Below are 25,155 nucleotides of genomic sequence, written 5' to 3' on the forward strand. Positions count from 1 at the left end.
TACCACACCACCTAAATGTGGTCTCTGGGGCTGGGGAAGTGGCGAGTGCATTTTTACCCTAGCAAAAACTGTCCTTAAGTGACTGTGTGGCTTTTCCTGTATTATTTAAACCTCCACAAGAAGGTAGTTGAATTTTGTGTTCCCTGTAGTCTGATAGCCAGGGTGGAATGGAGAAAGATCAGTTCTTACCTTAGTGATACATTTAATGTAATCAACAAAAGGATTATAAAAGAAACACTTCTTCCTGTGGCTGGTTAGTGATCAGTCCTATTCAGCTGCTAGTTAAATCAGCTCATCAACTGAGGCTTAGACTGCTGAGGATGAAGGACCGAGTCTGTCAGTACTTGTTAAATGCTGGGACAAATATAATTTGTCCTAACAACCTGTTACATGATACATTGGTGTGTGTCTATATAATCTGTATATGCTCACATGTCTGCGCACACTCTGCTGTAATTTGACTTCCACACTTGCTACGGGGCCATCCTGTCTGACAGATAAAAAGGTTTTGTACTGTCAAAAGAACGTAAAACTGATTGGAGAAATATAAATAAATGGCTATAGAGTTGAGGGTGGAGATGTGATTCCTTCAACTAGTCAGTTTTTACCCCAGTTTTGTGTAACATATTTATTAAAGGTCTAGAAGAATATATTAGCTTGCTACTTTACTTGCAAATAATACAAAACTGGGAGATCTGACAAGAATAATCTGAGCAAAAAATGAAATTATTCAGTCTGTAAAAATGTCTGTTAGTGCATTGGGAGAAAACAATCTGAAAGGTGCATGGTAAGGTTGGGCACGTAGTAAAACTAGCGGGGAGGGGGGATTGGGGATTACAGGTCAGCTATGAGGTTGTAATATATGGTGCAAAGCAAAGCCAGTGTGGCTTTTGGCTGCCCGTGCATAAGACAGGCCACCATCCCAGATCATTCAGCGCTACTGAAGTCCTAGTCACTTCAGCACCAGAAATCAGTACAGATTGTGGAGGGACAGAGAAGAGTGGCAAAATGGGTAAAGGGAGTACCAAGAAAACTTCCTTAGCAGTGACATCTACTACACTCCGTCATCTGAGTTCTTAAAGATCAGATTGCACAGAGCCCCTGCTTGCACTGTAATAGATACTAGGAGGTGTTTTCCATTTTCTCTAATCCCTTGCATGTAACTGAACTGTAGGACTAGTCTTCTACATCCCAAGGCTCGGGGGATACAGTAAGCACGAGGATACAACTCCACCTCTGTGCAAAGTGATTAGAGCCTTTTGCGTCCATTGTTCCCAAGTACAAGGATCAGAATGTGATATAACAAGGTGTAGTCTGTGTCACATGGTCAGTGTCCTGAGCTGTTGACTGAGTTGGTTTGGTTTAAAAGTTTTAAGGCTGGTTTTTGAGTATCCAAGGGTTTTCTGAGCCATGTTGCTAGCCTAATGGATGGGAATTTTTTAGTTGGTTAATCGATTGTTTGATTTGTTTGGGGATAGCCAACGATGGGTTTCATGGTGCTGAATGGCAGTTTCTTCAGCGGCAGAGCTCTAGAGAGTTTTGAAAAGTTAGTTTATCTTGTTAAAGTGTAACTGATTGCTGTGTCGAGTCATGAACTGTTGTTTCTGCATTCTTGGCATATCGATGAGTAAATACATCATGGAATGACTGTGACAGAGGTCACAGGAAGCTGCGAGAGAGAGGGCATCCCCTGGACACTTGAGAACAAATCATGTTACTGCTCTGGAAAGGTGCTAGCTTGACTCATTTTCAAAGCTAGGCAGTTGCGGACCCTCTGGACAGTATTTGGCTGGCTGACCAATGTATCTGAGTATTCCCAGGGTGCTAGGCTGTGTCTGTCTTGAATGAGTTTAGGAGTCTCTGACCAATGTGGCCAGAACAGCTGAAGGAAGGAGATTTAAGCCTGACAACCTTTGCTGCTGCCTTTTTTATCATTTAAATTCTCAAGCAGTGTATTTGGGGGGAGAAGAAGGTGAGTCATAAGCTCATTGTAGGTTATTTCAAGGATAATGTGACCATAACAATGATTAAAATGTCACTGTGGAGCTCTGCATTTATTTTTCAGTAGCATAGAGCAGTAATTGTCTTAGTTTACAAGACAAGGCTATTTTTTTGGGTGCTTCAAACTCCTCTTGGGACATGAAAAAGAAGTTTGGCTCTTTCTGTCTTGTGCATCACCATCCTGCCTTGGTTCTGCAGCCAGACTGTAATCTGAGGTGAGACAAACAGATGAGGGGTAGAGATGTGAAGGACTAGTCAATTATCTGATAAGCAAATGCTTATTGGATAGTCAACAGGATAGTTGACTAGTCACTTCCCCCCTCTTGTGGCCTAGAGGCCAGACCTCGAGCTCAAGGGGTCAGGCTCCATGCAACGCTGCTGCTTTGAAACGTCATGTGCAGCCTAGGGCCAGCTGGGGAAAGCTGACCCCAGGCTCCATGGGGCACTGCCGCTTTGAAATGCTGCAAGGAGCCTGGTGCCAGGCTCCTTGAAGCATTTCAGAGCGCCACTGCTGCGTGGAGCCCTAACCTCCAGGCTCCATGCGGCGCTTTCGCCTTTGAAGTGTAGCAACAGCCCTAGGGCGGAGGTGCCTTAGCAACTAATCGAATAGTCGATGCAAAATGCCATTAGTCAGTTACCCAATACTTAACATCCTTAATGAGGGGAGTATGATGGACCTCCTGTTGCCAGTTTATTGCACACAAGATTCTTCCTTAGTCCCATTTTCTTGCTGCCTACAGAATGGCTATTTAGCAGCAGTCTCTAACTCCGCCCCTTTACAGTCATGAGACTGATGCCTCCTCCAGGCACACCTTCCCCCTTCTCCTGCAGAGCTGGTCCTTGCTGATGAGGACGGGAAATGTCATGTCTGGCTCCTAGACATGTCTCGCCTGAGTAGCTGGGGTGCTGCTGAATGGGCTGACACACACAGCAAAATGGCTGTCCTGTGTCAGTAAGGAAGTGGAGCAGGAGCTGTAAAATGGTAATTCAGTCTCTCAACAGTGCATTTCAGTGACACCCTTCATGTACTGAGAAAGTGTGGGTGAATTTCTAACAACCCAGAGACCAGGAGAGGAAGTGACTCAGTCACCGGCCGGGAGCAGGGAGTTTCAGGTAGATGGTGCAGTACGAGTAAAACGCTTAGCAAGAGCAGGCCGTGTTTTTTCTTTACTTATAGAACCAGACATTTGAAGTGGAAATAGCTTGTTGTCTTACCCCCCATCACTCAGCCCCAGGGCAGTACACTCTGCAGTACGTTTTGAGATGTTCGGTCCCATTTTAGGGGGTGACTTTCTTGTGTGTCTGCGCAGTATGAGCTATATAGGCAGGTGTTTCAGTCTTTGCATGTGTGCTATGCCACTTAGCTTGTGTATTCCCCAAAATGTGCCCCCAAACTCATGTGCCCAGATAGGTACTTATCTAATCACACACGTGGGACAGTGCACACTCAAATTCCTGGCTAGCAAGCCACTGAGAGTCTGGCCTTTCATGTCTGGAACAATAGGTCGTCCACCACACACACTCAACATCCATCAGCCACCCTCCCTGTTTCTCTCTGGACAGAATCTGTCTGAATGCTGGGGGGAGGGGAGGAAGGAAGGGGTTTTTAAACTTTGATTTCAACTGTTGTGGGAAGTAGGATTGCAACATCTTAGTTAGCAAAGCCAGTCACGGGGTTGACGTCAGTGCATTTCTATAAGGGAGCCCTATTTGTTAGAATTCAATACATGATGTTGTATGTGCGCGTTCATGACTGTGATGTGAAATTCAGTCCAGAACATGTGGGAACTGAAATTAAGAGGACAGGTGTTTCTCTCCTCCTGCTAGACTCCTCTTTTTTGGCCACAGTCTGTCTGTCTGTTATCTTCTCCAGTACTTCTCTTCCAGCTTTGGGTAAAGTAAATATGGTACATTTTGTTTGGCAGTAGGTGTGAGTACTCTTTACAATAGCCATTGTTCAGAACTCTCTCGTTTAAATTGAAGGTGACTTTGAATTACAGTTGGGTGCCTCTGTTCTGATTAGTAGCAGCCATTATTAGGTATTGTTGCATAGTTGTCTCTAGCGTTGTCTGTTTGCCTGCTCGTGTGTGCCTGTGCAGAGCGTGAGCTATGTAGGCAGGTGTTTGTCTTTTCAGAATGGTGGGAGACGCTTTCCTGCTAACAAAGCTGCCCCTCCCCATTGGGTGGTTTGATTCTGTTGGCATTCTTGCTCACTACGTTTCATATCTTAAAACAGCACAGTTTAGACATAGCCTAAGTCAGGGATGGGCAATAATTTTTCCGGAGATGGGGGCGGGACTTCAGGATTTTTGATACGCGGCCCTGGGCTGGCTCTGCCCCAGAAGGAGCAGGCCCTCAGGCGAACGTGGCGGTTCCCTCTAGGTGTCATGTGCCCCAGCAGAGGAAGGAGACTTTGTGCACTACCCCATCCCTAGGCCAATCAAGACCTGGGGCCCAGGGGAGTGTGCAAAATCATTTGCTGTTCAAAATGGCTGGTGGTTCCCTCTAGGTGCCAGCACCCCTGGCAGGGGGAAGGAGCCACCAGCTGCTTTAAACGGTGAATGACTACACACATTCCCCCACCCCTGGATCTCGATTGGCCTGGGGATGTGGCAAGGCGGGCTGTGGGCTGGATCAAACAGCTTGGCAGGCCAGATTCAGCCCACGGGCCGTATCTTGTCCACGTCTGGCTAAGTGAAGACTTACGTCTGGCCTAAGTGAAGACTTATGTGTGTCCATGCTCTCCTTCCTTCAGCCCTGATCTTGCTACCTCAGTTGATTTCCAGTCATCTTGTTCTCTGTCCACTAGTGCATTACATTGCAACAGCATTTTTAGCTGCCAACAAAGCAGCTTCCCTCATCTCCAATAAGAGAGTTCATTTGCTAGGGAGACATCTGTGCTGATCCCTGAATCATATTGCAGTGGGTGCTGTTGAATCGGAGTAGATCACGTGCGCTTCCTCCTTCCCTCCTTCCTGCAGCCTGCTCTTTGAGTTTGTTGGGAAGCATGTCATGTCTGTGCAATGCTGATGTATTCGGAAAGAAAGCAAGTAAGCACTTTCATTCTTGATCTCTCCTACTTGCAACCCAGCCCCCACTCCTCCAACGTGATGTTTTCCGCCCTGTCTCAGAACCAAGCACTTAGAATACCACACAGAGGGTTTTGTTCACTTACTTAAACATTCTTGGCAGGGTTTATGGAAGATATTACTTTGCAAACATTGTTTTCAATTGTACAGTTTTGGTACAGTAGGTCCGGTATTAAGCCTTTCTAAAATGGCTTCTAGATATAAAAATCCTGGTTTCAAGGTCCCATGCACTTATTCAAGTATATTGCCTGTATGTACTTTTTAAAACCGAGCAAATTTAACCAGGAGCCTAAAACTCCTACAACATGTATGTTACAACCTCCACACTGGGGAGAGCAGCCTCTACCAGAGACTCTTGTCTTTCCCACTCATCTTGCTGTCCTTGAACTTGCATTTAAACTGCTCCCCCACCCAGAAGTGGTCAAGAGAACCTACGTTTTTCAGTTTATATGCAAATATATCTAGTATATGATGTTGTGTGGAAAGAAGCTAAGAGAATAAAAGTAGCCTTTTACCCACAGGTGCCAAATCTTGCAGTTTGGAGCACCTCTTCCATTGTGCTGAAAACAAAGGCTTGGTGTTTTTCAAACATTTGGTAACTTGAACTTTAGAAATACAGAAATGAAATTCTTGGCTGTTCTCTTCCCAGTGCCCATGTGCAGTTTTTGCAATAAACTGCTGCCTGAGTCATGGGTCTGACTCAAAGGCACCAGACTCTTAATTACGAAGTTGTATACTTACTGTGTTCCTAAATATATTCATGTAGCAAGCAGTGCAGTGTCTTGTCACCAGTCTCTACAAATGCTTATGCTGGATTGGTATTGATGCTAAAAGTGGTTGTGAAATGCACAGTTAGAACAGAACACTCCTTACATTAGATTTTACTGAAAACAAATTTGATTTAACTTGGAGATTTAAGGCTGTTGCTCTTGAGACCATGGCTTCTGGCAGTTGGAAAGTACAGCTATAGTTTCCAGATCCTGGATCATCAGGGGGTGTATTTTAATAAAACCTTCTGAAATGCTCTGATTTTATTCCAGCCCCAGAGCAACCTAAGTCGGAACACAGCATAGAAGCTGTGATCAAACTTGGCAGTGTCTGAAGTATTGTTTGGTATCCAGAGCGATTTATTGGTGTATCAATAAACCCCATTTTTGCAGTCTACAGGAGTGAGGCAAGGATTATGCTAAGTCTAAAAAAAAATTCATGCTTTGCCTCCCGGGCAGTTGTGCATATTCTCTAGTTCTGCAGGCTTTGTTGGGTCTGGGGACAGTTGCTTAGGGCAAGTCTAAACTTTTTTCCTACCCCCTCATTTAATTTCACCTCTCTCCTCTGTCTTGTTCAGAATCTATAGAAGCAAGGTTCTTTATTACATATTTTCAATGCTGACCAAGTCACAGTAGCAAGAATAACAGATCAAAGTGCACTTTGCAAGCTTTGTTCAGTCTGTTTATGGACACTGCTGCTGCTAAAAGGTATATGGAGCTTGGTAACTGGTTATAAACTAAAAATACAGGGGCAATACAGCACACACACACACACTGGTCTTATGCCTCTACACATCCCTTTGATTTATTGTAATGTGTATTGCAGCTTCACTGTTGGAAACAGAAACAGATTAAACTAATATAAAATCACACCTCCAACAGTACTTTAACAGCAGCATTGTGTAGTAAAAAGTCCCCAAAACACTTAAGTTTCATTGTAGAGAGGAAAATAGTTCCAGGTTTTTTTGAAAAACACATTTAGTAATGTAGATTTTCACTGATCTGGCATCTAAAACACAGGGCATTCAGAATGGATCACAAATATTAACTAGTCTCAACACCCCCCAAAGAAACTATGGGATGTGTGGCTTGGCCCAGCAACTTCTGAGGTGCAGTGCCGCATCTCTTTCCCAGGGCAGAGCAACCTATCACAGCTGCTTGAGACGGGAAGGAAAGGGGAGTCCCGCATTGAATGAAAAGCACAGAGGGAATCTCCAGCAGGCAGAATGTCATTTAAAACCAGTGGGTGGCAATCTCAAAACTGCTGCCCCAAGAGCCGTCAGTCCAGAATTGATCATTGACCTGCTTCTTCAGCTGTCAATCTAGCAGCAGCGCCTAATGACAGAGCAGGATCTGTTGGTGCCTTTCAAACCTACCTTCCTCTATTGCCGCTCCAGACCATGCTCTGCCTCTGACAATAGCAGTTACTGCTTTCAGCAGCTCCACTTGGGCTGGGAAAGGGGATGACTGACGCATGGTTTAGTAGCATGAGGGCCCCTCTGTGTTGCTTAATCATTGTAGCGGCAACAGAGTTACCACTGGGTAGGCACTGCTTTCTGACAGTGTCTGTGTGAGGGAGGCCGTGCTTCTTACATCATAGAAGCACCTGGAGCCCACCCCCAAAATAAAAAACCCAGTCCAGACACCACATTAAACACACACAAAATAAGCAATTTGACAAAAGTAAACCAGCTCCCACAATACCTGGTGGTGTTCCTACAGCCCTAGCTGCTGGAGTCAGCAGGTTTCAGGCCTTTTGGGTGTGAAGAGAAGTTTGAAGCTGACCCCAGAGGACCCTAAAGGCTCAGAAACAAGAAGACAAAGCCAAATCTCATCTTTCTGTTAAGTTTTGTGTAGATGATTTTGAGTCCTTGAATCATGGTTTTTACCTCTTGGAGTTTGTGATATTGCATTCCCCCTCCCCCTCCTTGTGTCCAGTCATGTCTCATAGTCACCCTCCTGTAAGGCCCTTCCTCACTGCACTTCCCTACTGCCACAGAAAAACTCTACCTCCGTAAGGAAAGACAGGCCAAGTCCTGCATTGAACGTGGGCCACTTCTCAACTCCCTGCGGACCAGTTGTCTGATGCCGGTCCCTAGGGAAGGGGAGCATGTGGGTCACAAGGCCCCTCCAGTGTCTGACTCTTGTAGCGGCTCAGCCATTTTCCTCCCAGTGGATTTTGGGGGAGAGGAGTGAACAACCCGTGCTTGTTCTGAGGGCCCTGGCCATTTCTTTCCCTTCCTCGCAAACATCCCTCCCCTTACAAACCGCTGGGGGCCACATTCCCAGCCTCGATGCATAGTTCCTTCAGCATATCAGTAAGGAGGCTGCCTACCCTCTTAAGAACCCCATGTTGAAGCCCTCATCTATGTGTCATTCCTCTGAGTAAAGCACTACAAAGCAACACCTGACTAAGGGTGTTAAGTAGCAAGTAAATGACTAATCGTGTATGCGGTACGATTTGTATGGAGTACACGATTAGTCGATAAGGGGCTGCTGCGGCTCTGCGGTTTAAATGTAGTAGGAGCTGGGCTGGGCATGCAGGCAGCCTGGCTCCTGCTATATTTAAACTGCAGAGCTGCAGTGGGAGTAGGTCCAGGACCCAGCATGAGCTGCGACTGCTTCAGCCCCGGACCATGCCAGGTCCCCCACTGCGCCTCTGCATTTTAAATGTGTTAAGAGTTGGGCAGCTCTTACTACTTTTAAAAGGCAGAGCCACGGCATGGATGAGCCTCTCCCCCTTGCTGGGGCGGAGGGAAATGCGAGTAGTTGACTATTCGACTACACTTTTACATTGCTACACGATACTACAAAACCCCCTCCCTGAGGTGCTTGGGGGAGTCTAGTGCTGCTTTGCCTGTGGCTGCAAAGAAGTCAAGGTGAATTTAAACACTCAGGTCTTTTAGATCTCGAAGGTCTGTCTGAGAGAAGAGAGTCAAATTCAGTCAGCTTTAGCCTTGCGAGGAGCCTTTGCTGTAGGGCATGGGGTTAGCATGAGTAAGCAGGCGTTGGCCTTGGAGCTTTAAAAGATGTTACTGTTTTCCAGCCTCATTCAGGCTACTCCTTAAAAATATTGTGTGAGGCTAATTACCGGGTTGGAAATGCTTGATGAATCCGATGATTCAAACCATCCACTTTTCCCTCCTCCTGAAATATGTGCACTGTTGGGTTGCCTAACTGGCTGCTGATGTTTAGAAATGCTTCCCTTGAGAACAGCCATGTTAGTCACAAGTGGCTTAGCTGGCTAGGGAATCCGTGAGAACCAAATTGCTGGCTCACTCAGAAATGCATCTGTGTATGAAATTGTTACTTGTATGCATTTCTGTTGCTAGCTTCAGTGTAGTGCATTCAGCTGGGGGCTTTGTGGGGCTGTGCTGCATTGGCCCTTTCTTAACTAAGACAGCCCAAGCAACCAGTGAGTGTGAGTGTCCAAGCTTCCTCTTTTCTAGCTGGGCCCCATAATGGTAGCACAGTGTATTTAAACTGGTAAACACCACTGCTCAGCTCCCATCTAAACACCTATGTAAATATGTGTAGCTGGTGAGAGGGGCTGTGAACCAAAAATCTTTTGCTCCTTGATGTAAGAACTCCCATCAGCAGTTTTCACAGGCTGCCTTGCCTCCAGCTTCCCAGGTAGGGTGGAGATGGGCTGTCTGTCATATTAAGCTTCTGCCCAGTACTTCCTCTCCCCTCCATTTCTCCTCTCTGTTCTTCACAATGAACAAGAAGTCCGGAAGCTGGAATATCTGTGATCCTGAATTATTATTGTTTAACACCAGGGGCCGTGTTTTCACATGAGTTTCTTACTCGGGGGACCAGCAAATGGCCACTTCAGCTGAGATGCCTTTTCATGCATTTGGTTGAAGGATGTCTCTGGTTTAAACCAGATCTGCCAATTATCCTGATATTTGAATGTGTCTAGTCTAGGCAGTATCAAATCCTCTTAGCAGTGAGTTATTCCTTTTAAAGTTAACCAGAATAATGGGACCCGGCCCTGTAGATCCACTGACATATGTGGGGCTGACCAAAAGCATACAGATTTGCAGGTCAGGCTTTTGTTTTAGAAGATCACTTGATTTTGTAATGCATCTGGGTTAATTTGGTACTCATTAGAGCAGTTATTTACCTGCAATCCACTTTCCTGCAGCACAGTTTAAATCTAGGACACTTTTCAGTTTAGCTGGTGTGGGAATGAATTTCTGTTGGTGGCCACTGTGTCTTTTTTGGGTTAAGAAGTAATCCCAGATCTGTTTGTTTTGTAGAGGCAGAGACGAGTGACCTCTTTGTTGTTCTGTTGGAACAGACTGTTGCAATTTTTCCCCTCTCGTTTTCTTCTGCTGTTTCCTTTTTGGCATGAGTTTATTTGGCTGATAAGTCAGGCGTCCATCTCCATTCTCTGTATCCTGTAATCCATTTGCATCATTGGCTATGCAGCTTTTGCATAAAATGCAATGCAATAAAAAGGAGCCTCTTCCTTGTCTTAGACTCAGATAATGTGACTTTCTCCTCTTTGTGTTTTGGTCCCATGACTGTTCTTTTTGCTGTGCTTGTCTTGTGTTCATGTCTGTCCTACCTGCTCATTTTATTCACTCTTTCATTGCGACAAGACGTTCCTTTGGCTTCCAGCCCATTCTCCTTGTGCTGCCCCTTGTGTGTCTGAGCTGTGTGTGTGCTACTGCCCCTTTTGAGCTCCTGGATGCTTAACCTGCGGCACCCTGTTGGTGTCCTCCCCAGTCTGAAATTTCTTAGCTGCCTTGTCTTGCCATGTGCACGTTGCCCTTAGATTCTGACCCTGGCCTGTCCACAGAGGTGTGGGTTGATCTGTGTATTGCTCTCCCTCCTTCTGTTCACTGGCTATGCTCAGGTAAAACCTTCCCTTCCTTTCTTATTTGAACTGACATTTTCCAAAGCACTAAAACCTTTTATGTGCTGCATCCTCCCTGGTAAAAATGAGTCACTGTGTGCGTGCTGTGCTGTGGACAAGAAAAGTAAGAGACTCGTGCTTTCTCTCGGGGGCCTAATAAGTTCTCCATTGCTGTCTGTACCATTCTAATTTATTCCCTTTGAGCCTTTATTTGGCTGCATGTCTGGGGAATACACTGTTAGCAAAGCCAGCACAGTGCTGAAACATGCATTTTATGCCTGGCTTGCTGGACAGTGGGATTTTTCCTCGGGATGCCACCTTATCTGCTTGTATCATGTCTAATCAGTTCAAATGCTAGTTACCCGGAGTCGTGTGTTTCCAGGGGACGGGGTGCTGTGCTGGCAAACTGAGCCAGAGCGGCGCTGAGTTGGAGTTTCCTTCGCCACCAACTGCCAGGCTTCAGAATGTCCTCAAAAATCTGTACAAGGCTTTCCACCTTCCTCCTTCTCCCACACAGCCTTTCCTTTCCACCTGGACTAAGGCCTGGGCTTGAGCCTGCATTGTACTATGCCTGCCTGCAGTGCTACACCAACAGCTGAGCCATGACTACCTCCTCTAGAAACCGCATGTGCTGCGAGACCTCTGCACAGGCACCTACAGGCTTTCCACAGTGAAGGGCTTGTACTTTACACTAAAGCCATGTGTTGTAGGACCTGAAATCTCCTCTGGGCACAAGAACCACCGGGGTCCTTTTGTTGCCCTAGGAATGTGCTCGGGGCTTCACCTAAAGCTTTTAGTTTTGCTGAAGAAATGTATAGCTAGGGAACTGCTTTTTTTTCTTTTTCGTTTTGCAGGCAGAGCTGTCTTCACACTCTGAATTCTTTGTGTCAAGCTCCCATTAATGTCAGTGTGACTTAAGTGTCTGCACCAGGAGAAGAGAATCCTTGAATTAGACAAAACAGCGAGAGAGGAATGAGATTTTGTTCTGTGTGTTTGTAGAAAGTCAAAGCAGGGAGCAAAGGAGTGTCCGCAAGCATAGGTGAACGGAAGGTGGGAGTTGGCTAAATATGCTTCGCTATTAGTGGGGTGCCAGTTTTAATCACAAACATTTTACTCCTTTAAGTTGGTCTTATTGCAACTCCTCTGCAGATTCGTTTCTGCACTCCTCTGTACTCACTCTGCATCAGCTTGTATTTCCTTCCCATCTGGGAAACAAACTGAAATATGTCTGGATCTTGTTTCTTGTTGTGAAAGAGGATGGTTGCATTGGTGCAATCACATTTAAAAGGGCCTGCTTTCTGAACACGCCTTTGCTAAGACACGTTAGTGTAACCCAATCTTCCTCGTTTACTGCAGTAGGTGCCAAGTGAAAGTCTTGCTCTTCCTTCCCTGAATATTGCTGTAAAGATTTACGAAATAGATTTCACCAAGTGCAGAAACTCCTGTAGAGTGAAATTATGCAAACTTTGAGTCAAGATTTTCTGTATCTGGAGCAGTTAAATAAAAACCACAGTTGTAGCTGTGTTGTGTCTGGGCAGATCTGGAGCAGGGAAGCCAGTTCATAGCCTTTATTGCTTCATTTAAGTCCAACTTTCTTGCTTAGATTCAGAATTTGAAACCAAACTGCAAGAGAGTAGCAGCACATCCTGTATCCTTTCTAATCAGCTTTCCCCTCCTCCCCGTCCTTCCTGTTTACATATTTGGTTTCGGGCCACCTATAGGTCTTGCATCTGCACTCAGTTCACTTTTCCAGAACTCTTCTGGGCAGCAGAAAACAGGCTTAACCCTTTAACTCAAAGCAGTGGGGGAGTCTGAAGAAGTGCTGATATGTGTTATGTATTGTTTTCAAGTATCAGAGGGGTAGCCATGTTAGTCTGAATCTGCAAAAGCGGCGAGGAGTCCTGTGGCACCTTATAGACTAACTGAAGTGTAGGAGCATAAGTTTTCGTGGGCAAAGACCCACTTCGTCAGATGCATGTAGTGGAAATTTCCAGAGGCAGGTATAAATATGCAGGCCAGAATCAGGCTGGAGACGACGAGGTGGATCCAATCAAGGAGGATGAGGCCCACTTCTAGTAGCTGATCACACCTCCAGATCAGCTACTAGAAGTGGGCCTCATCCTCCTTGATTGGATCCACCTCGTCGTCTCCAGCCTGATTCTGGCCTGCATATTTATACCTGCCTCTGGAAATTTCCACTACATGCATCTGACGAAGTGGGTCTTTGCCCACGAAAGCTTATGCTCCTACACTTCAGTTAGTCTATAAGGTGCCATAGGACTCCTCGCTGCTTTTGTATTGTTTTCAGTGGCAGTAGTTTCTGGCTACGAAAAGCCTAAATGCCCAGGCTAAAAAGAACTTTAATATGTGTAATAAGTTTGAGAGGTGCCTGTGTAAGTCTGATTCAGCAAAAGGCTAACATTTATTGGGGCTTTCAATGAGCTGCAGTTCGCTTCATTGGAAGTGTAATGGTTTTTATGTTGGCACTTTCATTTTGCTTGTGTGTTTGAACAGTGTGAGGATTTAGTTCTGCATTTACACGAGATTTCAGTGTATTTAAATTCTTAATAATTTGCATTTCAGATAAGCAATCCAAGCAGCTCGTTAAAAAAGTATTATCTTGTAAAATTGCATTTCTGAACAGTGTTTTCTTCTGACAGCCACATTTGCGATATCATTCCAGGTTAGTCTAACTGTCTTTGGGAGATGTGCCTTTGAAGTCTTCTGTGCTGTATTCATTCTTGCTCCATGGTGTGTTTGCTTTGGTTGGGTACAGCAACTAGATTGTAAACTGCCGTTTTACTTACACAGGGAAAATGTGTGAGCATGTTTCTGCAATGGCGGTCACAGTGGAAACTGCATTGTAGAGAGGGCACAAGTGTTTTTGCTGTGTCATCTAATCCTCATCGTAGTTAATATAAAGGAGTTGCCAAAGGGTAGCTAACAGAGTTCCCCATATTCCCCTCATTCTTCCCCCATTCTCTCCCTATCAGAATGTGGGGGGAGGGGGAACAGAGCTTCTGCACTGCAGTGGGGGTGGTGCTGCTAGGGCAGTGGTCACCAACAAGTAGATCGGGATCTACCAGTAGATCTTGGAACTCTGACAGGTGACTCCTACTGGTTTGGCTGGCAAGCTATCAAGCGCTGGCACTTCAGTTTCCTCTCTACCCACTGTCATACTGCTCCTGCCCTCTGCCTTGGAGCTGCCCCCCGGAGCCTCCTGCTTGCTGTGCAGGGTGTGGGAGGGAGAAGGGGGCCACTGATATCAGGGTGTCCCTCCTCTCCCCACTTCTGTACCCTGTCTGTACACAGAGAGAAGGGGATGGAGGCAGCCTGGCAATGCAAATTTGTCATTCACACACACTGTGTGTCCGTCATTCTCACAAACACACACTGTCATTCACTCTCATCTCCTGACCCAACACGGTGGGGGTTTATTGCTGCTACTTTTACTGCTTGCAAACTGGGCTACTTTTGGTTTTTGATTGGTCTCTGCATTTCATATTTTTCATTTCTCTCTTACACTTAAATGTAATTCTTTGAGTAGTGAGTTCTAAAATGCTGACCCTGCCATGGCTGGAGTAATTATCCCTGTGGGGATTGCTGCTCCTGGACATGGCTGGCATGTGCCTGCAGCCTCTGAGAGAGGCAGAACAGGCGTTATCCACATGCTGTCCTTGCCTGCAGACACCCTCCTACAGCTCCCATTGATCAGTAATGGGGAACCGTGGCCAGTAGAAGCTGTGAGCTCAGTGCCTGTCGATGAGGTCAGCACATGGAGCCATTGCTGTGCATGCCAGCTGCTTTCAGGATTGGTGTAGGTCCAAGGGCAGGAGTAAGCAGCCTTAACCCCACTGCTTCACCACCCAGAAGCAGTCTCAGTTAAACAGTGACCAGCCAGAACCTGCTTCATGAACCAGTCCTGAATCTCCTTCTACACCCAACCTCCTGCCCCTGATGTGAGTCTCCCTGCACCCAGACTCCTTCTCTTTGCAATCTCCTGGACCCCAATCCCCCACTCTGGCCTAAGCCCAGAGCCCCTCCCACCCTCAACTCCTTGGCCCCACACGAGAGCCTGCACCCCAAATGCCTAGCCCAGCCTGGTGAAAGTGAGTGAGGATGGGAGAGGAAGGAGGATGGAGTGAGCATGATGAGGCCTTGGAGCAGGGGTGGGGCCTCAGAGAAGGGGTGTGAAGGAAGCGGGGCAAGAGTATTTGGGTTTAAGGTAGATCTTATATTGCATTTAAATTGAAAAAGTGATCTTGTGGTTAAAAAGCTGGGAGATCACTGTGCTAGGACCTTCTGCCCCATGGGAGGTGCCTGCCAAGGCTCGGGGCTTCAGCTAGGAGCTCCTTGCCCTGGGAGGTACGCCTGGCCCTCCAGCGTCTAAAGATTGTCATATTTGGCTCGGAGGATCAGTAAGTTTGACCACCCTGTAATAAAACCAATGTGTTCAGTTGTAGCTCTGCTTGTGCTGGGGATCCAGCTCAGGGCTCTCAAGCCTGAATGACATCAACTCTAGCAAAATCCCCACCCTTCTTCTGATGCAATCAGCACAGGAAATGCAACCTGTGGCCTGTTTCCTATACTTCCCCCTCAAATACTTAAAAAGCACAGATGAGCCTCTGTGTTGCAATCAGCAGCTGACTATCTGATCATAACACTGTGCATTTCTTTACTACCTTTCCTCACTGTCCACTACAGACATTAATGAATAAGCTTGAACACTCTGGGATGGGATATCCTCCTTTGATGGTTGGGGAAACTGAGGCACAGAACGGTGAGGTGACTTTGCCATGGTCACACAACAGGTGAGCACAACCGACATGGTGATAAATCCTAAGTCTCCCAGCTGCCAGACTTGTGCTTTAATCACCAGAGGATTTCTTGCCGCGAAGGATGCAAGCACAGCATCCACAAGTAGTGCAGTTACCTACATCAAACCCGTCTGTCTTACTGCAGCAAGTGAAAGCAAGAGCGCAGCAGTCACTTCTCGAGCTATTTTTATCCTTGTCGATCGCACGCTTTTAATGGTAAGTGTTCTGTGGAGGAGGAGATTTCTGCCATTGCAGAGTTAGTAAGAATTTAAGCATTTTCAGTCAAACTTTGCAAGCATTTTTGCGAATTGTGGGCTCATTCTGACAGCCCAGAAACAGCCGAGTAATATTAACGAAAGCATTCCTGTTCTAATTATAAACTGCTTTGCATACGTTCCCCAGACTAGCCCTTGAAGACCTACTGCACTTACACATTGCCTTGGTTGTCTGTGGCACAGAGCTGTTGTCACGCAGTATGACCCCATCACTGCCCTCTCTTATGCCCATGGCAACACAGATGGACCATGGTACTGTACCTAAGGGATACAGATGGTATCTACCATGCGTAACACAGCATGCTGAGCAGACCGATCCTAATTTCTTACAACACTGATATTTCCAGGTGAAATGCAATTTGTTGCGTCTGCGTTCGAATTACAGCTGAGGAGGCCAATGAGATACAAAATGCAGAGCCTGCAAGTCATGGAAGGGGACTTGTCTGCTGCGGTGGCTCTTTGAGCCACGTGCCTTGATGATATATTACTGGCCATGCTGCAGTGGGGTATGTTCATCTTGGAGGCCAAGGGCTGATGTGAAAATATCTGTCCCTTGAGAGAGGCAGCTGCTTCAGGGCACTTGAGCAGTGGGAATGAGCTAAGGGAGAATAAACTGCTTAGTCGCCTTAGCTCACGGCTCTGTCTAGGCCAGCTCTTTTTATTGGGTTGTTTATTTTTAATTTTATTTTAAGCCATCCACTTTTAAATGGTCTGATTTGAGCCTAAGCTTTGTCACTGCTGTCAGGGCAAGTGATGTGATTTTAGTTTAATTGAAGTGGAATCCTCTTTCAGCACATTTCCTGAGTTTGCACCTAAAATGGGGGTGGTCAAAAGGGCCTCAGGATCCGGTCTGCAGAGCGGGTTGATCTGGCCCACAGAGGCCCTGCTGTTCCCCCACCCCCAGGCCAATCAGGACCTGGGAGCGGGGAAAGCACACAAAGTTTCTTCCACCCTGCCATGAGCATGCGATGCTTAGAAGCTCCATGGGCTCCTGGCAGGGCGGGAGGAGACATGCTTCCCCACCCCCAAACCCTGATTGGCCTGGAGGCAGAAGGGGAAGCTCAAGAAGTCTCCTCCCACCGCCGGAGCATGGGCACCTAGAGGGATTGGGGGGGGTGGGGAAGGGATGACTTCACATGCTCCCCCACAGCCTGATCAATCATGGTCTCTGGGTGGAAAAGCAGGGAAGAATTCTGGCCCTACCCTTCCACATGAGGCCCAGCCCCTTCCTTTGCAGCCTGGGGCCACTTCACAAATTTCTGAAGTGGCTCCCAGCAAAAAATTACTGCCCACCCTGCTGTAAAATGTGGAGTTTGTTATAATGGGAGAGACGCCTTGATCTGGAACAGCCATTTTTGAAAACCAGAACTTTCTGCCAGGGAACCAGTCCATGATAGCAGAACAGTCAACAAGCACCAACGCTTCTCCACTTGTGAAAAGGAGGGTGGGAAGAAGCTTTTCACGTGGATGATGTGAAGGTAGTTGGTTTTGAAGAAGCTGCACTGCCACCCCTATATGCCAAAAGGCCTGCTGTGTATGTGAAGGAGGAGAAGAAAATGCCCAGTAAAGGTTGTTTAGTGCACCCTAGTGGTGAGTGCTAAGAGCAGCATTCGGTCTATTTAACAGTGACTCAGAAGAGAGGGAGAATAGAGAAAGAGGATATTTTGCTGACAGCATGAACTTTCGGCTAAATCAAGGCGAAGGACCTATTGGAGGTAGGGCAAAATGATCGCAAACAAGCGCACAGATTGTGCAAGAGCACTAGACAGAACTATGTTCATCCTTCACCCGTGCTGGCTTCTGAAACGGTAGTAACAGCTCAAAGAAAGAGTGAGGGGCATTTGTTGGATCCATTCAGATACTTTCTCAGTGCACAGTCATGGCCGAAAAGTACCTCTCTCCTCCCCACTGGTAGCTTTTTGTGGAAGCAGGTCAGACTTGTCACCCCCGTGGAAATGTTGATGTTGGAACTGCAGAACCAGCTGCATGCAGACTCTTGTTTTACAAGAATGCTAAGGCTGTCTCATTTATTTTTGCTCTTCTTGGGGGTATGTAAGGCCTTGAACTCCATCAAATGGCCTGTCTGTGTTTTGCACATTTATGGAGTTTGTGAATCCACTATCATACCAATTAGACTCTCTAATAAAAAAGTAAAATTAAATAAACCATCACCTTGCAGACCATGGTACAGCCTCCCCTGGGATCCTGTCCAGCACAGCCCCTCCAGAGAGATCCACCAGAAATAGAAAAGGTGCAGGTGAGAGGGATACATGAACAGAGGCATCAGGAGCAAGGCTCCCCGTACCGGACTCTTTATTTTGAAAAAGAAAACTAGGACAGAGGTTTTTATACCCGACTGGCAGAGGAGCCCAGTGCCACAGCCAGTCTCCTGTATACTCTAAGCCAGGGGTGTCCAAACTTTTTTCAAAGAGGGCCAGATTTGAAGAAGTGAACATGCGTGAGGGCCGTCCCCGCACTCTTATCCCCAAGGCGGAGGGCCCGCAGGGTCAGAGGCGGGCGGAGAGCGCAGGGCATGCCGTCCTCACGGCGGCCTGGGGGCAGGGCGAACCCGCAGCCGAGCGGGGGAGCGGGGCTGCGGACATGCCCTAATGGGCAGGCTCTAGGACCGCGGAGGCCATGGGCGGCGGCGGCACGGCCGGAAGCGGCGTGCTGGGCACGCCAGTTCAAAAGAGCGCCGGGGAGCCAGGAGAGGGGGAGGAAGCGGGGGCCGTATTAAATCGGAACACGGGCCGCAATTGGCCCGCGGGCCGGACTTTGGACATGCCTGCTCTAAGCCATAATGCACGGGCCAAGACACAATAAAATAAATTGGCACCAAACTGAAAACTGATCCAAAGAGATCTGTAATGTATAACCAAGCTATGGTGCTAGTTACCACAGGCTGCGATGAAAGTAAATAGCTCATGATTCATGAAAGGGCAATACTGTAAGTACAGAGATGGTGTCTGCAGTTACACACTAAGGTAATAGGAGGCCTGTTAGTTAGAGATGTGAACAGGTAACCGGTTACCCACATGTGGGGGGGGGGGGGGTCAGCAGCAGCCCACTTAATTGGTTAACAAGTTAAACCTAAGGTTTAACCTGTTAACTGATTAACCTGGATTTTACATCCCTATCTAGCGTTTCAGTGCATAAACCAATGGTAGGATTCAATGAATGAACAATAAAATGAATAATTTAAGGCAGAGCGTTTATGCCTTAGTTGGAGGCTTCAAGTGTGGCCCAGCCTCAAGCAAGATGCTGTTGGTCAGATCCAATATGGCAGTTGCTGTGTTTCTAGGCTGCAGTGCAGTTAGGCCATGTTTATTTGTAAAAGCCCTTGCACTTTGCAGTCCATGCTGAATGAAAAGAGAATGCAATGTGAGCAAAGATAGAATCTTTATCAGGAATATTTTTCTTACTTAAAAATATAACATGGTCTCTGTCTCACCAGCTGGAGTCACTAGACAATTCAGCGACTCCAATCCAGAACCACTTCGGCCTTTCGTGTCATACTTGATGTGATAGTTTTCAAATGCAAAGTTAGTGACCCTGTAGTTGATGCTTGAGGAGGGGCAGGCTCAGTTCCCAGCCTGGGTCTCCTCTTCCCTGGGCCAGCAGAAACTAAGCCCACATGAAGGTGTCAGTGTCTGCTGCTGAGCAGTTTGTGTGAATTGAGTGGTGGGTTTCAGGTGTTCCTCTTACAAAAAGCCCTAGAAGTGTATATGCTGTTGGTGAATTCAGGAGAGTGCAGGGTTAAGGGGACCTCAGCTTCTGGGAATTTGTCCATCTTCGTCAAGGTGGAGGGTTGTTGGCACAGAAGACTTTTACACCACAGCTGCATGGCTTTTCTCCTATTCTTGGCATACCAAATGGACCACTCCAGTTTCTAGGGTGTTCAGAACAGAGCTCTCCACTAAAAAACCCAACCAAAACACTTGAAAATGTTGTCGGAAAGAATAAAGGTTTAGAAATCTACACAACATGAGAAATTTCTCAGTTCTTGGGTCAGGTAGGCATGCCCGACACAGAACAAGGTCATTTATAACATCGCCATCACAGAACTATCTAGGCACAGAAACTGCAGACGCAGAATCCTCTAGCTTCTATTGAAACTTTGAAGAATTGCATCACAGAATTTTGCATAATCTACACAACTTTATAATGTCCTCTTAAAAATTTAGAAGCCAGGTGTGTGTTCACCAAATCTTCTGATAGATGACCACACCAGCTTGTTAGGGTCCAGGCTTGCATTTTCCTGGGAAGTCCTCAACAGTCTGTAATCCTTGAAGAGAGTAGTTGTCTGTGTAATCACTGAGTGGATCTGATTTACTTTGCTTCTTCAGTCCAGGTCTAGGAAGTTGATTCCATAAGGAAGCGATATAACTATCCATTCAGCTGACATTTTAACCACTCAAATCTTCTGCAGCTCATCTTACTGATTAAGCTGTCACTCCAGAGACACCAGGCTGGAAAACAGGTTCCTTACATGTGAATTCAGATTCCTTTCCAACGCTTCCCCTTCCAGACACTGTGGTCTGCTTAATAATGAGCAGCACTTAAACCACAAACTTCATCTATTTGCAAGGTGCATCATTCTCTTAAAGAGCAAATGTGATGGGAGGCCCAGTGGGAGGTATTGAAGAGCGATGATGGTATTAATAATTGTTTTGCTTTGTGGATTTCAGTGCTTTAGTATGGCCTGATAGTCAGAATCCGAACAGGCTGGAAATGATGTAATTGATTTGTTTGCAGCTGTTTCCAGGCTGGTGTGAAAGGCCTAACCTGTTATCTCCTAGTTACTGTTTGCAGTCTAATTCTAACGTTAATCGTTTTTGCAACAGAGGTTTCCAGTGCATCCCTTGCTAGTAGCAGACTTTGCACCTGGAACATGCCAAGCCTCAGGGTTAGCAAGGCCATTTTAGTAATAATTTATCATCCAAAAGCCTTTGTTTTTCAACATTTTCTATTTCCAGAATCCCTTGTTACACTCCAGGTCAACAATCTAATTTGTCTTGGGCTGCATTAAAGAGAATCGTGTTATGTAACCAAGGTTATTCTTGGATCACCACCACCACCAGAAGTGCACTGGCATGCACAGCATTAGTGATTCAATGGTCTCCTTTGTGTTTGAGTGGATCAGAATGTAGCTGTTATGCTTTCACATGGAGAAATCAGTGGTTTGCCAGTATCAGAACATAGTCTGGTTAGAAAGCAGAGACATTGCACACTTGATTTTGTATTTAAATCTGATCTTGTAAACCAGGGCTACTCAACTTTGGAAGCCCCAAGGGCCACAGTGATACTTACAGCACATGCCGAGGGCCGCAACTTAAGGGTGGTTGCATCTACATGCAAATATATGCAAATAGCTTCTTTTACACTGACGGGCATGAATACAAAGATTAAGGCAAGACTACACAACACACAGGCCCCATTTAAGTCAGTTCTGCTGATATTAATAAAATGCAATAGTTACCCAATTTCCACCCATATGTCACTTTTAATGAGCAATGACAGTCCAGGAATGTAACTACTAACACACATCTCAACAGAAGACCATTACGTGGACTCCTTTTTTGTGTTGGCTCCCACCCACGGGCTGCAAACAAACGTTATAAACTGTGTGGTGAGTGCAAGACAGGTGGTCCACTCTTCCTCCACTACAAATGTTTCATATTCATTTGCTGTGAATCCGTTTATTCATTAACTTGTTTTTGACACTCCGTGATTGTGGATGTGTGTTATCTTACTCAGTGTAGCAATGTTAAAAATAAGAGAAACATCTCAATTTCTGATTGATTTATATCTCTCAGCACAGCATGAGGGAGGAACATTTGGCTGTTTGGGACTGTCAAAGACATTCATGTTTGGTTCAGGTACAGTGTGACAAATTCTTAATTTAAAGGGACATGCCATCATACAAATCACATTTTTGTTCTCCGGCTGTTGTAAGGGTCACTTAATATGGCAGGAACTGAAAAAAAAGATTAGAAAGAAAATATCTCTGTATTCTTCCAGCTTATTTGCTTTATGTACATAGTCATTTTCACTCATTCCCCTGTACAGGTTAACTGGCCAATCAGTTTGCCCTGTTGTTTTTGTGACTGGTTTTATACAACAATAGCGGACAGAGAATCAGACTTTACAGACAGGAAAAGGCGATTGTAAAACCACAAAAATCAGCAAAGGAATGTGGGAGAGACTTCCAAGAGAAACTGCTTGTAACTCACTTTTGGAAATTGACTACATTAAGTTAACAGTATCCTTTAAAAAATGAGCAAGATAAACAGATGGACATGATGTAACATGATGGGTTAAAGAACTAGCTTTTCATATACGCGGGAGGCCTGAACTCATGCGGATGGACAGTTTTGGGATCTCACGCTAGCGGGACGTGAATGTTGTTGCTGTCCAAAAGCTGCAGAAGAGTTAGGAAGAGTTAAATATGGAGGTCTCCTCGGGAGCCCAGGCTGTGGCAAGGTAGGAGAGACGTGCATTTGTCCGAGCTGTGCAGGGAAGGCTGAATAGCAGTGTAGTCTCGTGAGTGCCCAGGCTTGGCGCTGCTCTCTGGGCACGTTGGAATGCTGGCCTGGGTCCTCGTAATGGCCGGCTTTTTGATAATCTAATGCCCTAGTAAATGTTTGACACAGGTATTGCATACCGCTATGGGCGAGTCTCACGCTGACTCCCACTTCCTGCTCTTAACTCTGCTTCAGGATTCTGCATCTTCAGCTCTGGCCTTGAAGCCTAGCAGGACTGGGCAGGACACTGTAATACTGCCAGTCTTTTCTGGTCTGTTTATTGTGCACCTGGGAATTGAACCCCGGTCTCTTACACAGTATTGCAGACCACTTGATCCAGGGTCAGCAACCTCTGGCATGTGAGCCGATTTTGTGGGGCACACAGCCTAACCTGCTGCTGGTGCCCTTCCCTGTCAGTAGGTTAGGTTGCACGCACAGTAGCTGTGCTCTCAGAGGTGGTCCATCTGCGGCCCAAGGCCCTGCGGGAGCTGGCCAATAGCCTGGCTCACAGCCTGCACAAGAAGGTGCTGCGCCCGCCACCCTGGCCATCAGCAGCCCCGAGGGAGTGGGCGAGGTGCAGGGCGACCCCTGCTCAGCTGCCCCCTGTGCCAGCGGCTGCTGCACTGAGCCTGCCATGAGACACAAAAACAAGTAAGTGCCCCCGCCCCACTCCCTCGTGCTCAGTCCCCCACCTGTTCACTCATCCACCACCACCACTCCTCCTGGCCAGACAACATGGCTGCTCCTGCTCCTTGGCCAGACGCCCTACTCCCAGCCTGCTCCTGTACGCTACCACCCGCCCAAATCTCACCCAGTCCTACATTCCATCTCCTGCCTCGATCCTGCATCCCCATCCCTATTCCACCAGTTGGCAGCCCTATCCCACACACTAAACCCCTCCTTTTTGTCCCCACCCCAGAGCCTAAAGGGGTTCACAAAATCCACTAACTCCGGAACCCCAGAAAAGTAAATCTGGCTGATGGGAAACCCCGAACCTAAGTCCTCCCTCTCCCTTCTCTTCCGCTCACCCCATGGGGCTGTAGCACCAGAAGAGTGAGGTGTGTCAGCCGGGGACCACAGCAGTGAGGGTTGGGGGGGGCGGGGTTGAGGAAATATTTTGCTTCTCACTTGTGTGGTCTCCAGCTTATTTTGCTGTGAATCAGTGACCCTCAAACCCAAAAAGGTTCCCCACACCTGCATAAATAACGAAAACATTGAAACCTTCTCTGTTGGACATAAATTCATATTTTACTTTATTGAAAATGAATTTTGATAAACTAACATGAGAGTTAAAATGCTTCATCTATTTAAAAATGTAAATTAAAGCGTTCTCCCCAGCTGCAGCACTAGCAAAATGGCTCAGGTGTAATTCACCATGAGTTTCCATTAGCAACTGGTGGTCCATGGAAAGGTTTGCATTGAGCCAGGTGGTCCACAGGGTGCATGGTGAAGAGAGCCCCCTTCCTCCCAGGAGAGCAGTACGGCCCAGGGCAGGAGGGTTAAATCTTGGCACGCTACTTCAGAAAGGTTGCTGACCCGTGACTTACTGGTTAGTAACCCTGTTTTCAAGAATTTTAACAACCATCATGAAGCTTGCTGGGGATTCTCAAGCGTGGTATGCAATACATGTTTTAAGCAAAGTAGAATGGGTTTTGAAACTACACATTTCCTTCCTGTTGTGTAAACGTTTTGTGGATTAGGTAACTGATTTATACGAAAGGCAGTATCCAGTTGGTTAAACAGCCATTCTCAACCTGCAGTCTGCGGGCCACTTTCAGTCTAATCAGGACTAGGGAGCAGTAACTGGTAAGCGTCTTAGGGGTTACCAGTTAACCAGCAGCTCAGCCAGGCGGGAGCAGTTCCTCACTCGCCCACAGCGTGGGGGGCCTGGTCTGGCTGGAGCAGCCCCATACCCGCACCACAATGCAGCTAGCCTGGCCAGAGCAGCCTGGGGAATCCTGTGTAAGTGGTTTACAGGTTAAACATCTCTAATCAAGACACATCCGCCAGCCATGTGACATCCTCAGGGCCACGTGGGTACAAGTGGATGCATCTTACAATGGCATGTGGGTTGAGAAGCCTGCTTTAAAACTACTGATGCTTCTTTGAGAGCTGTCCTTGTGGATGCTTCATTCCAGGCCGTGGTGCTTCCTTGTGCCTTTGCGCCTTAGAGAGTTTTGCAGCAGTTCCCATGCAGGTGAGGCACACATCACACCTGCCTTGTGCACCATTGGTGCTTCAACTAGCACACTCATGACCCTGACTTCGATTCCCTCTCAGCTGGCCCTGGACTGAGACAGAACTCAGCAGTCCCATCGAAACCCTTGTTTCAAATAGTAGAGCTTGCATAAATGAGTGAGTTCGGATAGTTTCGACAAGTTACTGTTCCGCTATTAGAATTATGTCTGTTGTTAAAAAGAAAATAATTTTCCATTCTTTAGTACGGTTAGTGTTAGGCTAGGCAAATGCCTCCTTCACCAGGATTTAAAAGATGCCCGACATACGGAAAGATGTTGCCTGGCACACTCACTGAATTTGTTGCTTCGGGAATCTCTCCTTCCCCAGTGCCCACTCTGACGAGCTGGAGGCTCGGGCACAAAGGGCTAGAGATCTGAGACCTGAAATTCACCTTGATGAAGTCCTTAGGACCAGCCTCCGATTCAGGCTAAGAAACTTCTTCCCAGCAGAGGTCACTGGTACCATCACTGCCTAGGTTGCCTAAGACCAAAAAAACCCAGCAAAAACCATTACCTTCCTCATCTCAGAGAGAGCATGCAAACACAAGACTGGCGCTGATCAGTTGCTGTCATTGGTGCTG

At 46.7% G+C, this 25,155-nt stretch overlaps 1 protein-coding gene across 8 annotated transcripts in view; it reads left to right on the forward strand.

Annotated features, from left to right (window-relative positions):
* Window positions 1-25,155, forward strand: part of ANKRD11 (ankyrin repeat domain containing 11) — a 248,330-nt gene that overhangs the window by 198,015 nt on the left and 25,160 nt on the right. Inside the window, exon 1 of one of the 8 annotated variants that reach the window (XM_075939841.1) lies at window positions 4-3,894. The exons of the other annotated variants lie outside the window; for them this stretch is intronic. Within the exon in view, the coding sequence (XP_075795956.1) occupies window positions 3,729-3,894 (166 nt within the window). The 5' untranslated portion in view covers window positions 4-3,728. Of the gene's footprint in view, window positions 1-3; window positions 3,895-25,155 lie in introns of those variants that run through there. 8 annotated transcript variants of the gene reach the window in all.

The sequence above is a fragment of the Pelodiscus sinensis genome, chromosome 12, assembly GCF_049634645.1.
Source record: "Pelodiscus sinensis isolate JC-2024 chromosome 12, ASM4963464v1, whole genome shotgun sequence".
Classification (NCBI taxonomy): domain Eukaryota; kingdom Metazoa; phylum Chordata; order Testudines; family Trionychidae; genus Pelodiscus; species Pelodiscus sinensis.